The 14,849-nt window shown below is 42.5% G+C and overlaps 1 protein-coding gene across 1 annotated transcript in view; it reads left to right on the top strand.

Annotated features, from left to right (window-relative positions):
- Positions 1-3,754: 3,754 nt before the first annotated feature.
- Positions 3,755-14,849, top strand: part of LOC145402281 (mitochondrial inner membrane protease ATP23 homolog) — a 44,741-nt gene continuing 33,646 nt past the window's right edge. Inside the window, exons 1-3 of the mRNA XM_080274410.1 lie at positions 3,755-3,913; positions 12,763-12,902; positions 13,162-13,207. Of these exons, the coding sequence (XP_080130536.1) occupies positions 3,852-3,913; positions 12,763-12,902; positions 13,162-13,207 (248 nt within the window). The 5' untranslated portion in view covers positions 3,755-3,851. The remainder of the gene's footprint in view (positions 3,914-12,762; positions 12,903-13,161; positions 13,208-14,849) is intronic.

The raw sequence follows: 14,849 nt of genomic DNA, 5'->3' as shown, positions 1-14,849 counted from the left end.
TTCAGTTACTTCCCGTTGGGCAGGCAGAACCGCAGTAACGGCCACTGTACATGCTAGGGAGGGAGCGGCCACTGTACGCCCCTCATCTGCCTCTTCCTCCTTCGGGAGCAGCACCACCACAACGGCCACTGTACGTGTGGGAGAAGGAGTGGCCACTGTACGCCCTTCAGCTGTGGACCTTAGGAATTGCGGAACCGCCACAACGACCACTGTATGTGTGGGGGAAGAAGCGGCCACTGTACGCCCTTCATCTGCGATTCCTGGGTCCTCCCGGAGGAGGAGGTCTCTTGCACGGCCGGCTCTCCACCTCTCGGCTGTGTGGGACGCCCTTTGCTTTCTCCCTCCAGGTGTGGTTCCCCAGAGCTGCTGCCTGAGTGGTGGCATGGTCCTGTCCCGGTCCTGCCGCCTAACCCTGGATGGTCCCAGCCCCTGATGGATGCCCGACGGAAGAGGTGCTGCAGTCTACTCCTGACGGCGCCCCACCCTGCAGGCGGCCGCAGTACCCGGACTCCCAGGCCCGACCAGCAGGTCCCAGAGCAGGGCCGCTTGGGCTACACTCCCCCACGGCCCTCCGCCCGGAGTAAGAGGCGATAGGCCTGCCTCCTGCAGCTGTTCGACCCCAGCCCCGAGGGCCACCTATCAGGTCGAGGCCTCCAGACCGGAGGGCCTCCCTGCACCCCACCGACGAGGCTCCAGCACGAGGGCCTCCTATCAGGTTGAGGCCCCCGGACGGGAGAGCCTCCCTGCACACCCCTGATGAAGAAAGCCCAGGCAGCGACGCCCCTGCGGGCGGTGCACTGCCTCCTACAGGAGGGCTCCCCAGTAGGGCCCCCTCCCACGCCCGGGCGCCTCCTCTGTTAAGCCCAGGAACCAAGGGCATAGTAGTGATTTCAACGCCTCTCTTGTGCCTTAAACTGCAGAGACGGGAGTGAACAGTGACAGTGAAAGAGTATGGCCAGAACAATATAAGTGACACACAGTGAGACGAATATCCAGGCAGAGCAGAAAAGACTAGTGAACACGAACATAGAGACGTACAGAAACAGTAGGTCAGAACTAGGGGTGCGCCAAGAAAAAACAGAAACCTGTGAACAGTGTTACCGCGGCTAAGTGACTATCCTGAGTGTCGGACTCGCACCCTGACAAGTTATAGTAACATTCACTCTCCTGACCCCTGGCCCTTTCTACTCTTAGTGCATCTGGTTTAGAATATTAAATGTCAGTTCTGCCTATAACAATAATACAGGTATTGTGTATTAATAACACATCATCTGTGTATATCTGAAAAGCCCCACGTTCTGCCCTTGATGTATGTGTGTACATTTGTATTGATAAGTTAACTCTGTGATCCTGTCCAAATCATATCCAGTGTCTCTTTGTTTCTATATTGTAATGGTGTATTGAACTAAGACAATAGATGTGTTAAGGTGTACTGCCTAGTTTTTATGCCCTATTCCTTTGTGGGTGCTTTATTTCCGCTCGGGAAAGAGGACCCCACTCAGTCACGGGCGTTTTTAGGATGAGAAGTTGGACTAAAAACACCCAGCATAACAATATATATATATATATATATATATATATATATATATATATATATATATATATATATATACCGGTATATATCCATCCATCCATCAACCATCCAATCCTACGTTGCCCCATGAGGAGCGTAGGAGCCCGGGGCTAGGCAGTTGGTCCTGACATGTAAGATGAGCGTGACCAACCTCACTCATCCCTGAGTGGCATTACGTGAGCAATAAACCCTAACCATCCTTTGGATATAAACCTCCACCGGCTCAATCCGATTGGAGCACAATAATTACCCACTACACCACCAGGCGCCAATATTTGGTTATATGGTTACCAGCCAGCGTAGTAAATAGTTTCCTGGTGTACGGGAAACCATTTGGCTTGTCACTCAGTGTACAGTCACCCATAGGCAGAAGAAAGAGGAAGGAATGAAGGAAAGATAGAAGATGGAAGGAAAGAAGGATGGAGGAGAGGACAGGGCAGACACCCGAAAGCAGCACTACATTGAGTGAGTGGATGGTGAGCGCCCCCACCTACCACAAAAATATTTATATAAAATCTCAGTATCTTTCGAATTTCCCTAGATTTTGATGTATTTTGAATTTTCTTCCCTGTTTCCCTGTAGCGACCTGAATTTCCCCCAAAACAGGGAAATTTCCCTGTATCTGGCAGCACTGATGCGCCCTAGACTTCCCCCCCGTGATTGGCTGACGTTCTCGCACTACATGACGTCAATCTTCAAGGAGCCAATAGGGGTACTAACTAACCGTCAACCGAGGTGAATGATGAATACTCCTCTGAGGGACACATTAATAAATGGATTAATATTTGTAAAATACTTCATTTAAATACCCGTTATATTTTATAATCGTGCTATGTTCAAGGTGAATTGAAATAATGAAGATTACTGTATGATACTCTCTCCACTTTTGTACAGAAGGATTCGATCATTTGCGAAATCGGGTTTGCATGAACATTGGGAATATATTTTAAGTTGTAGAATAATGTTTAGTACAAAACAAATATGAATATAGAAGCTTTCAATGCACGATTGCTCTGATTATTATATATCAGCCGAAACTTGAACCAAAACGAATATGACGGTAACCACCATTGACATCATTAAGAAAGAGGTGGGGGTAGAGAATATTGAAATAGAGGATGCTGTCAGGTTAGGCAATCCAGTGGGAAGGGAGGGAAGGAGTAGACCCTTGCTTCTAAAATTAAAAGAGGCAAAGATGAGATGGGAAGTACTAAAAAATGCTAGGAATTTGAAAAACACCAGAAGCCCCATTGCAAGAAAAATATTAATCACTTTGGACATGACCAGGGCTGAAAGAGAGAGAAAAAAAAAAAGCTTTGGGAGAGGCTGAAAGAAAAACGCAATCAAGGAGAAAGAGGGTGGTATATAAAAAATGGGGAACTGGTAAAAAATAGAAATGTTGGAAATCAATAAGAATTCAAGAACCAATCCTACTTCAAAATCAAATTACTAAATATACAGGGCCTAACAAAGGTAAAGAGTACAGAATTATACGAAATTGTAAAAGGTAAGCAGTTACTGTGTCTGACGGAAACTCAACTGAAATATGATAAAATAAGGATAAGTAACCGTATGGTAAATATACAGAGTATGAGAGAAAAGGAGGATAAGAAGGGAGGTGGTCTGATGATATTGTATGAAGATAATCAAGAATAAACGTGGAACATGTAAAGACGCTAAACAAGGACATTTGCTTGGTGGAGAAAAGACATGGAAAATAAATCAAGCTTAGAAGTATATAAAAAATGGAAGAAAGAAATAGGTGGAGTAGATGAAATATATGATAATACACCAGCTAAATTTAGCAAATAGAAATAGATTCAAGGGAACTGAGACAAATTGTCCAATGTGTAATGCAGAGACAGAAGACTTGATACATTTTTTATTAGACTGCACAGGATATATGGAAGAAAGAACACAACTGGCAGAATTACAACAGCCATATATAGAGGAAAGAAATAGTATACTTGGGAACCTTCTATTTAATACAAGTGGTATTGAAAAAAAGAAATTAATATTTAAATGCTGGAAAAAAAAGAGAAAGGAAGGTGAAGGAGCTCAGAAATTCAGGCGACTGATTATAGCTTACACGTAGTAAGAGAAGAGGAGGTGTGACCACAGAAAGACACAGAGGATAGAGAAAAGAGAAAGAAGGAAATCGTTTAGAGGTGCCGTTGTAAAGGCAATACCTCAACATCACATCACATCGAGTTTCTGAACTCGTCCATCTGGACTATCTCCAATTTGATGATTTCGTACTAAATACCGAACGGGGACTATGAGCGCTGATGTTGAAGGAACTGCCGGTGGAAGTGAATCCAGTTCTGGGAATGAAGACAAGTATGTAAGAGCTGTTGATTAGGCTTGTGCCTTTTCTAGGGCGGGTATCACATGTGAAACTGGGTGTGTATGGCCATATTTTTATTGCAGACTGTACCCTGAAATGTGGAATGCAGGCTGATGAAACCTACAGTGATAATATAGGGTTTCCATAACTATGTGACAAAATTAAGGGACTTATTTCGTCTTTGCTATGTATCCTAAGTTTTAAGGAGACAACCGAAACCTCCTCCCCACATGTATATCACATTAATACGTGTACCGTATATCAAGCTTCCACAGATACTAAGCTTATACATGTATTCCAGTCTTCCCAGTTTGAAGTTCCATTATTCCATCATTGCTTATCAATCATTACAACTGTAGAATATAGATACACTAGTGGTAGAGTCCCTGTCCACTCCACAGTACTTCACCTTGTATAGCATATGCTTGTATTTTTAAATTATGTTTGCAAATGTGTACTAAGGAAGTATAGTCTGAAGCAAAACCTACTTTACTAAGTGTGTAAGAAATCTAATTTACAAGATGTAACACCAGCAGTGTATGCTGGCTTAGTGAGCAAGACTTATGTCCTTCCAGTAACACTTTGCTATAGTCTGTCTATCTATCTATAACCTGACGCCCTGATCCTGCAAAGGGTGGCCGCAGACAAAACGCCTCCAAGTCGCTCTGTCACCCACCATTTGACTACACTCCCCCCAACTCACCCCCCCCTCCCTCATATACCTCTCAGCTCCATCTCTCCACCTCATCCTCGGTCTACCTCTCCCTCTCCCTCCCTCCACCTCACCTACATACACCCTCTTAGTCAGTCTTTCTTTCTCCAGTCTCTCCACATGTCCAAACCACCTCAGTGTAGTTCTCCTAATCTTCTCAACCACATCCTCATCCACCCCACAATGTTCCTTCACTTCTTCATTCGTCAACCTGTCCCTTCCAAAATATCGAGATCATTTGGGTGTTGTCCCTCATGGGAATTCCCCTTCGCGCGACGCTGCCGAATCTGTACCAAAACACACCTATCTGTCTCATATCAGCTATTTACTATTCTCAATGTAATTTATCTACAGTATATATATATATATATATATATATATATATATATATATATATATATACTGGTATATATACAAGTTATACAAGTAATCCCTGTACTATCCGGATGCCCACTTTCCGGACATCCCCACTTACCGGACATTGTGGGCCTGGACCTTTGGAACCCAAAAATGGCCAAAAAAAGAAAAAAAATCCCCCCAAAATCATAATTTTTTCCCACCCGTAATTTGAAACTGCCGCATGGCGCCGAACAGCTGTTACACCACAGACCCTCACCCCTTCCTTCATCCCCCCTCCCTTGTCAGGGTTGCCATTTGGTATTTTTCAGTATCAAATGTGGGCCAATTTGGTCATGAAAATTTCGCTTGTTATTGAATCAGAGTATTGCATTAGCAAACGGATTTTTCACATGTATGAGGATGCACAGGTTGGAGATGGTGGATTGTTTGCTTTCTCTGATTAATCTTCTAACGTACATAGCGTGAAAATAACCAACATACTGTTAATTATACAAAGAGTGATTACATGTATTTCCACTTGTATATATAATTAGTGAAGAATAAATGCTAGCATTACGAATTTGGAAATGAAAAGTTAAATTTGATAATGAAATTGAAGAGTTTGGTAATGTGGCCGATGCGATCTGGCAACTCTGTTTCCCCCTCACACACCAACACCCAAGTACAGTTATACCCTAACTTCGATTGCGAGTGGTAGCATGTTGTAATGGGAGCCACACTTGTTCATTTTTTTGTGAATAAACTCCAATACCTCGCCACTAGACCACACGGGAATTTACAATGTTGTGCAGTGTTAAGAAATTAGAATTTAGAGTGCAAAGGATTAACTGTGGAGTGCAAATGGTTCTAGGAACTGGCATGGTGCAATTAACAATGTGCAGTGTTAAACAGTTATAACTCACAGTGCAAAGAATTACTGTCAGTGCAGCACAACACTGGATTACTGTACGTGCTTCAAGAGATTTTGACCACTGCCAAAACCTTACAAAAGACAGCCACAAACGTGTTGTAATTACCCTGGATGAGGTGCAGTCACTTCTAATTCCTCATTCTTTGGTTCCTTTTCATTTATTTCAATCTCTATGTCCATTATTGGTGTGAATAAGGTCTTAAATAGGTTTAAATATGTGCTATGCATGTCCGGTAGCGAGTTATTTAGGTGGCTTTCAAAATTAGGCTGGGTTAGGGTCCATAAGTACCAGTCCAGGAGCCAGGGACTTGTTGTAAGTACCCAGAATGTTTAATATTGTATAAACTCACCTTTAAAACCTCATTTTATGGTTCTTTTGCATTTATTTCAGTCTTTTATGTCCCTTATTGGTGTGATTTGGGTCTTAAATCAATGCTATGCATGTCCAGAGGGAGTTGTATAGGTGTTTTTCTGAGTTAGGGTCCATAAGTACAAGTCCAGGAGGCTGGGGCCCACTATCCGGACATGCCTTTGGCTCTATTACGTCGGATAGTGGAAGGATTACTGTGTATATATATATATATATATATATATATATACCGTACGATGGGGCTGTTCTGAACGACGGGCTATTGCAAACGTTTTCAATTTTTTTCTTATATACCGTATATATGAAGGGTATATAAAGTTTAAATTATAATGTTTTGACTGTTGAATGATGTTTGTGTGGAATGTGACTTTTTTTTCATGTCCATAAAAAAATTTAAATGCCCATTTGTCCTTTTAAATGTAATGGCCCTTTAAATGCTCTTCTCCTGCCGGTGTGTTCTGTAAATACTACATCTCATTTTAAGCACTTGCACTAGGCCCAGATCAATGAAATTTCACCTGTAGATTAATGTATGACCAAGATAAGTTTACACCAAGTTTGATGAGGTTCTATCATGTCCTTTATTGTTAATGAATTTATTAATTCTGTGGGGTTATTCTGAACATAAACAGACAAATACAGCAATGTTGCTGGATTTTGATTGTCGGTAGGTTTGAATGCTTTTATTTCTTTTCTGATGGTCAGGAACTACAAGAGGAAGACTCTTCAGAAGAGATATTCTGATGAGGACCTCAAAAGGGCAGCTGAAGCTGTCATGTCAGGAGAGATGACATTCCGACACATGTCTGAGGCTTATCATATTCCTGTTGGAACAATTGCAGCCAGGAAGGCAAATGCAGGGGAACCTCTTAGTAATCCAGGCCATCCCACAGCCCTGTTGCCCATAGAAGAACATGCTATCTATCTATCTATCTATAGCCCGACGCCCCAATCCCGCAAAGGGTGGCCGCAGACAAAACGCCTCCAAGTCACTCTGTCACCCACCATTTGACTCCCCTCCCCCCAACTCACCCCCCCCTCCCTCATATACCTCTCAACTCCATCCCTCCACCTCATCCTCGGTCTACCCCTCCCTCTCCCTCCCTCCACCTCACCTACATACACCCTCTTAGTCAGTCTTTCATTCTCCATCCTCTCCACATGTCCAAACCACCTCAGTGTATTTCTCCTAATCTTTTCAACCACATCCACATCTACCCCACAACGTTCCTTCACTTCTTCATTCGTCAACCTGTCCCTCCATGTCACTCCACATGCTCCTCTCAAGTAACTCATTTCCACTGCTCTCACTCTTGACTTGTTCCCCTCTTGCAAGGTCCACGCCTCGCTTCCATACGTCAGGGTAGGGATCACAATACCATCATGCAGTGACTTCTTAACTTCCATACTCACCTCCCTATTTCTCATCACTGCTTTCAGTGTGCCAACAACCTTCCTTCCCTGCTGTACCCTTTCACGTACTTCATCCCCCAAAGTTCCATCCTTACTCATCACACTACCCAAGTACTTGAATGCACTCACATTCTCCATATCCTCACCATCCAACCTCACTGCACACTCTGTGACTTCATTCCTCTCAAACACCATAACTTTACTTTTGTTTACATTAACTTTCAGCTTCCTCCTCCTACACACTGTCCCAAATTCATTCACCAAACCTTGCAACTCCCATTCATCTTCACTCAACAATACTGGCAGAAAACTTGGCAACCCTAGGTGATTACGGCCTTGCGTTTGACATGGACGACTTGCGGTGTTTTGTGACAATTTCAGTGATATCGTCGTTCATTAGTGTGCTTCCCCACTGCCTCATTTGCCAATCATGTGTTACAGATTAGAATGTTCTCAAAATATTTGAGTTTGCTCACATTATTGTGTTTTGTGTGCCATGAACATGAAACTGAAAAATGCTTACTCGCTCAAAGCGGAAAAATTTACAGAAGTTTTGTAATGTGTTTCCCTATTCTGAAAATACTTATTTCTGGTTGTGAAACATGTTTAACGTGTACATTTTGTTATCCTATATATTTGGTGAGATTTGAGCCTGATTTGTGAGCTTTCATAAGCTTTAGTGCATTTTTTGAAGTATGTTCATATTAGCCCCAAAGGAGGTTGAAAAAAAAGTCTTCATTTATATGAGTGTCACCATCCCATTTATAGGTATTTTTGGATACACAATGTCTCATTTTTTTTTTCAGGAAAACTGTGTCTACTGTATGTTATATCCAAAAATAAGTTTCATGTCTTTCTTACTGAGTGTTTTATTCAAAGAACACCAACAAATTTCGTTGATTTTCATTCAGCATAGCCCCACTGTGCGGTATATATATATATATATAATTCTCTAATAAGGCTATAGTGTAAGAAAATGCCTATTGTTTTTAATAATAACAATGACGTTTTATAAATACCTCAACACTTGGCAACGTTGCTTTCCATTGCTGTCACGCTAGTAGGTGAGTCAGTGAGGGTAGGTCAGGTGTCAGTCCACAGGTCACTTCCTTTCTGACCGCCATCAAAAATGGAAGCTCCTACCTCTACCACTTGTATAGACTTTTTATAGAAATAAAGCTCCATAAAATGTAGATTTTATATGCAGAGAGAGAGACAGGCAGACAGACAGAGTCAGGAGGCTTTTTCTCAAATTATAATAATTCATAAAACCGTATAGACTTTTTATATAAATAAATCTCCATAAAATGTAGATTTTATGTGCAGAGAGAGAGAGAGTCTGGAGGTTTTTCCTCAAATTCTAATAATTCATAAAACCATATAGACTTCTTATAGAAATAAATCTCCCCCCCCCCCCGGGGGGTAGATTTTTTTTTTCAAGAATACTTCCCTAGTATCCCTGCTTGTTGTAAAAGGCGACTAAAAGGGTTGGCGGAGGGTTAGTGCCCCTCAACTAACTAAAAAGACAAACAGTAAGCCTCGGACAAGGAATGACCAAAAGATGACGACCAAAGACCGGACAAAGGACATGGTACCTTAATTGGAACATGGAATGTAAGAGGAGCGAATGATGAGGTGAAGGAGAGAGAGATTGTCAAGTTGCTTGAGGGTGCGAAAGTTCATGTATGCGGAATAACTGAAACTAAATGGAGAGGTGAGAGAATGGGAGTATGGATGGGGTATATGTGCAGGAGCAGGCAAGAATGAGAGGGCAAAAGAAGGAGTATGTATAGTTGTGAGTAAAAATGGAAGAAGAGCATAAGAGAATATGGATCAGTTGGGTCAAGGATTGTGTGGGTAAGATTGAAAGTTGGAATACAAATGTGGGCGATTGTGTGTGTGTGTATGCGCCAACGCAAGATCGTGCAAGAAGAGTGAGAGAAGAGTTCTGGACAAATGTGGAAGTGTGCATGGAAAAGTTTGGAAGGAATGAGAGAGTGTTTTTGATTGGTGATATGAATGGTAAACTAGGGAATGTGAAGGTGGATGAAATAATTGGTGAGTGGGGTGTGCCTGCTGAGATAGATGAGAATGGCAGTGCGTTAGTGGACATTCGTGCTGGGAGGGGGTTGGTGATAGCCAACACCCTCTTCAGGCACAAAATGATCCACAGGTATACATGGCGAATGATGAGAAGGGTGGGTGGTGAACTGAATGAATGGAAGGCAGTGATTGATTAAGTGTGTGTGGATGAAAGGATGCGAAAATGTGTAATGGATGCAAGAGCTTATAGAGGCTGGGGGAGTGGACTTTCTGACAACTACTTGGTGGTGGCCAGAATCAAGATCCAAATAAGATGGAGAAGTAGAAGAAGGCAAGGACAGGAAGAAAGAGTATTTGTAAGGAGAGTGGAAAGGTTACAAGAGGATGAGAAAAAGGCAGAGTAAAAGAGAGAAGTGGAGGAACGATTGGGGAAATATGAATTGCAGCAGATGGGGACGTGGAAGGTGTGTGCAGGATATTCACAGAAGAAATATGTGCAGCATGTGATGTGGCGTGTGGGATGAAGAGAAGATGGAGGGGGGTGCAAGGAACAGCATGGTGGAATGAAGAGGTGAGACAGGCTGTGGCACAAAAGAAGAAAGAATACAATGAATGGATGAGAAATAGGGGCGTGGAAGAAGTTGAGAGGCGGAAGAGAGAGTTATATGTAGAAAGAAAGAGAGAGGTGAAAAGATTAGTAAGAGAGAGTACGAAGATAGTGGATGAGGAATTTGGAAGGAATTTGAGTGTAAAGTGGAGGGAATGTAAGAAAATTTTCTGGAAAGAGGTGAAAAGAGTAAGACAGGGTGGAAGTGAAGTTAGCAGGGGAGTGAAAGATAAAAATGGTAGATTACTAGTGGAGAAGGGAGAAGAAGTGAGCAGATGGAGAGAACACTTTAAGGAATTGTTGAACATAGAGGATGGAGGTAATGCGAGTATAAATGGCAGGGGAATGGCTGGGAGAAGGAGGGAGGTGAGAAGACAGGAAGAAATCAGTAGGATAGGAGTTGTGGAAGCAATGAAGAAAGTCAAATTGGGGAAAGCACCAGGAATTGATGGAGTGTGTGGTGAAATGTTGAAGTATGGGGGAGAGATAGTAGTAGAATGGATGTGGAAAATGTGCAAATTGGCCTGGGAGGAAGGTAGAGTCCCTGAGGACTGGAAGTCAGGTATAATTATTCCCGTGTACAAAGGAAAAGGGGAAAAAGAAGTGTGTGGTAATCATAGGGGCATTTGTCTTCTTAGTATAATAGGAAAAATGTATGGTAGGATACTTATTGACAGAGAAAGAACAGAGGAATTAGTTGGAGAAGAACAGGGAGGCTTTAGGAAGGGAAGAGGTTGTGTAGATCAGATTTTCATTCTTAGATCTTTAGTGGAAAAGATTCTAGAGAAGGGAAAGAAGTTGTATGCGGCTTTCATGGATTTGGAGAAAGCATATGACACGGTGGATAGACAAGGATTGTGGAAAGTATTAAGAATATATGGAGTAGATGGGAAGTTGTTGAATGCTGTGAAGAGTATGTATGATGGTGCTAAGGCTGCAGTGCGTGTGTTTGGTGAACTGAGTGAATTTTTCTCTTTGAAGGTTGGGTTGAAACAGGGATGTGTCATGTCTCCATGGTTGTTCAATCTGTACATGGATGGGATAATAAAAGAGGTACAAGGTAGGATAGTGGATGTTGGAGTGGCCCTGGTGAGAGAGTGTGGTGTTTGGAAACTCCCTGTACTGTGGTTTGCAGATGATACTGTGTTGTTTAGTGAAGACGAAGGAGAGCTACAAGGCTTGGTGGATGAGTTTGGGAGAGTGTGTAAGAAACGGAATCTAAAGGTGAATGTAGGGAAGAGTAAAGTGATAGTCTTTGAGAGAGATGAAGTCAGTGAATGTACAGTGGGGTTGGATGGTGAGGAATTGGAAAATGTGAGTACGTTTAAGTACTTGGGTAGTGTGATGAGTAAGGATGGAGGTTTGGAAGATGAAGTGCTTGGAAGGGTACAGCAGGGAAGAAAGGTTGCTGGTTCCTTGAAAGCAGTGATAAGAAGCAGGGAAGTGAGCATGGAAGTGAAAAAGTTACTACATGACGGTATTGTGATACCAACTCTAACGTATGGAAGTGAAGCTTGGACGTTGCTGGAAGGACACAAGTCAAGAGTGAGAGCAGTGGAAATGAGTTATTTAAGAGGAGCCTGTGGAGTCACATGGAGAGACAGGCTGACAAATGAGGATATAAAGGAGCTTTGTGGTGTGGATGTGGATGTGTTAGGAAGCGTTATGAGGAACACACTGAGGTGGTTTGGCCATGTGGAGAGGACGAAGAGAGTGTATGTGAGTGAGATGGAGGGGGGAAGAGGGAGGGGGAGGCCGAGGATGAGATGGAGGGGGGAAGAGGGAGGGGGAGGCCGAGGATGAGATGGAGGGATGGGGTGGAGAGGTATATGAGAGAGGGGGGTGTGAGTTGGGAGCAGGGTAGTGAAATGGCGGGGGACAGGGCGACGTGGAGGCGATTTGTTCGTGGCCACCCCCAAAGGGATTGAAGCTTCTGGCAATAGAGAGATAGATAGAAAATGTTGATTTTATATGCAGAGAGAGAGAGAGAGAGAGGGGTAGTGAGCTGGGAGTGAGGGTTGTCCCCTGAGGTTTGTCTCTAATCCGATAATTGGCCCAGTAGAAACTGTGGCACCGTCACACGTAGGGGAATTCCCGTGAGGGACAACGCCTAAACGATCTCGATAGTTTGGAAGGACTATAGTAGTTTATTAACCATTCTAGAGTTTTGGGAACTTGAATCCTTGAGTCCAATGATGCAATTTTAATTTTAATTTAATACCTCCATATGAGTTTCTTCAGTTTAGGAAAGACCTCCAGTTAGTAGTTAGATAATAAACTCATTTTGTTCTGGGAATCTCATCTTTAATTGAATAAATTTTATAGTAGCACAAGATGAAAGTAAATTTGATATCATCTGGCTGAAAGGGTTAAAGTACCAACTGAACACGGATGAAATAAAGAGCAGTTACTATAATATTTCCTCAGATGGGGCTTTGATCTATACCCTGAGAGGCGAGGGGGCAAGTACAAGCCATCCTGGACCAAAATAGCGCTGTTAGGTGAGGGCCGAGAGATGACAGATAAATTCAAGTGCGAGAGGAATGTCTGGAAGTGTGCACAAAATAGTAAGTACAGTACTGGATTTTAGGTTGTCTGCAGAATGATCCAGTTAAAGTTACATTTTTGTTTTGTAGCTATAGTAATTGCTGAGCTTTCTGACCATCCATTGAGTTATAACCATTGTCATAAGAGCCAGGTTTGATCAAAATAGGAGCTCACTCCACACAGTCATAATACTGTAGTGATGTTCATTTTTCATTGGCCTACCGTAGAATAATGGACAAAATAAGTGACCTCACATGTACAGGTATTCCATGTTTCCAGGTCCCCTTGTGAAGCTCCTATTGTCAGCCCTAAAGTCGTCAGGATGGTGAGTGACCTACAGTTGGTTGTACATGTACTGCCACAGACATATATTGTAACAAACTACTCCAGGAATTTTGCTCAATAGTGAGATTATTATACTGTATGCTGTAGTTCAGTTGTGTTAGGCATAGCTATATACAGTACAGTATATATATATACATATATATATATATATACATATATATACAGTACCCTCGCGTCCAACACGGTAATATTGTCATGCATGGGTCCTGTGTTGGACCAAAAATGTGTTGGACAAACAACAGAGCTTATGGGAAAAAATGAATTATGTCAGCAACCCTAGGAAAAGTCACCCTAAATACCTACCATATACCTATATATATATATTGGTACTACTGTAATTATAAATTTATGATACTGTACTATGAATGATAACTAACCTTTTAGGATAATGTTGGTGGGCTTGCTGGGAATGGAAGGTGATATCTGAGACTAGGTATTCCTACTGGGTCCCTGGAGGATGGCTGCTGGCGTCACTAGCGGGTAATGGCTGCTGCTCCTTCTCAACCTCCCTCATAAATCCTTTGAAATTCCTCTCCCCTTTCTTCTGCCTCTTGATTAATTCTAGCTTGGTGGCCTGAGGGAGGTGCTGCCGCTTCTTGGGGTTCTCAGAAGGCTTCCTAGGCATCGTGAGCAGGGTAAAATGCAGTAGCAAGGGCAGAAAATGCAGCGAGAAAAAAGCACCATCCAATGTGAATTATGCAACTGAGTGGCGCTGTGGCGGGAGAAATTCAAACAAAACATCACGTGAGAGCAGAAGCGTTTTTCATTGGGCGACATCACGTTTTCGTCACAATAGCGGGCAGGGGAGGCTACTTGATCGGAAGTTTTGATTGGCTGTCAGCGTCACGGGAACGTCCAGTATGACCGTGTTGGACCAGGGGTGATCGTGCTAGAGGCGAACTCTGCGGATTTCGCCCACTTCTCAGAGCTCCATCAGTGTTATGCTTACGCACCTGTTTTACAGTACTTAAATCATATTAAATCGTACTAATTTTTTGCTCTCCGTGCTGGACGCGAATCGTGCTGGACAAACGCATGTTGGACGCGAGGGCACTGTAAATATATATATATATATATATATGTATATATATATACACGTGTGTGTGTGTATATATATATATATATATATATATATATATATATATATATATATATGTATATATATATATATATATATATATATATATATACTGTATATATATATATATATATATATATATATATATACGTGTGTGTGTGTGCGTATATATATATATATATATATATATATATATATATATATATGAGCCTCTGTGGTACAGTGGTAGAGTGTGCGTTTCATACACGGGTGAACCAGGGTTCACGCCCTGCCAGAGTAATAAACTTTGGAAGTGTTCACCTGGCCACGTACTGCATTGGTGGACATAAGGGGTGCTGTGATTGAACCAGTGTCGCTTACTGCTGTACAGTATAAGGTATGCTTGCACCCAGTCAGCTTGCATGGACCGATTACACTTGGTTCACAGACTACACACGCATCCAAAGCCACTACAACACTACACTCACAATTACAAGCACTTCTCATCCAACATACAGTGCTCGTCAGAAGTATTCAGCGATGTCCGCCGGGCGCGCAATACTTA

This window comes from Coenobita brevimanus, chromosome 57, assembly GCF_032717465.1.
Source record: "Coenobita brevimanus isolate Jiangsu-jjx chromosome 57, ASM3271746v2, whole genome shotgun sequence".
In the NCBI taxonomy this organism is placed as follows: Eukaryota; Metazoa; Arthropoda; class Malacostraca; order Decapoda; family Coenobitidae; genus Coenobita; species Coenobita brevimanus.
The sequence above is the reverse complement of the archived record's forward strand: the minus strand, read 5'-3'. Positions and strand labels throughout refer to the sequence as shown.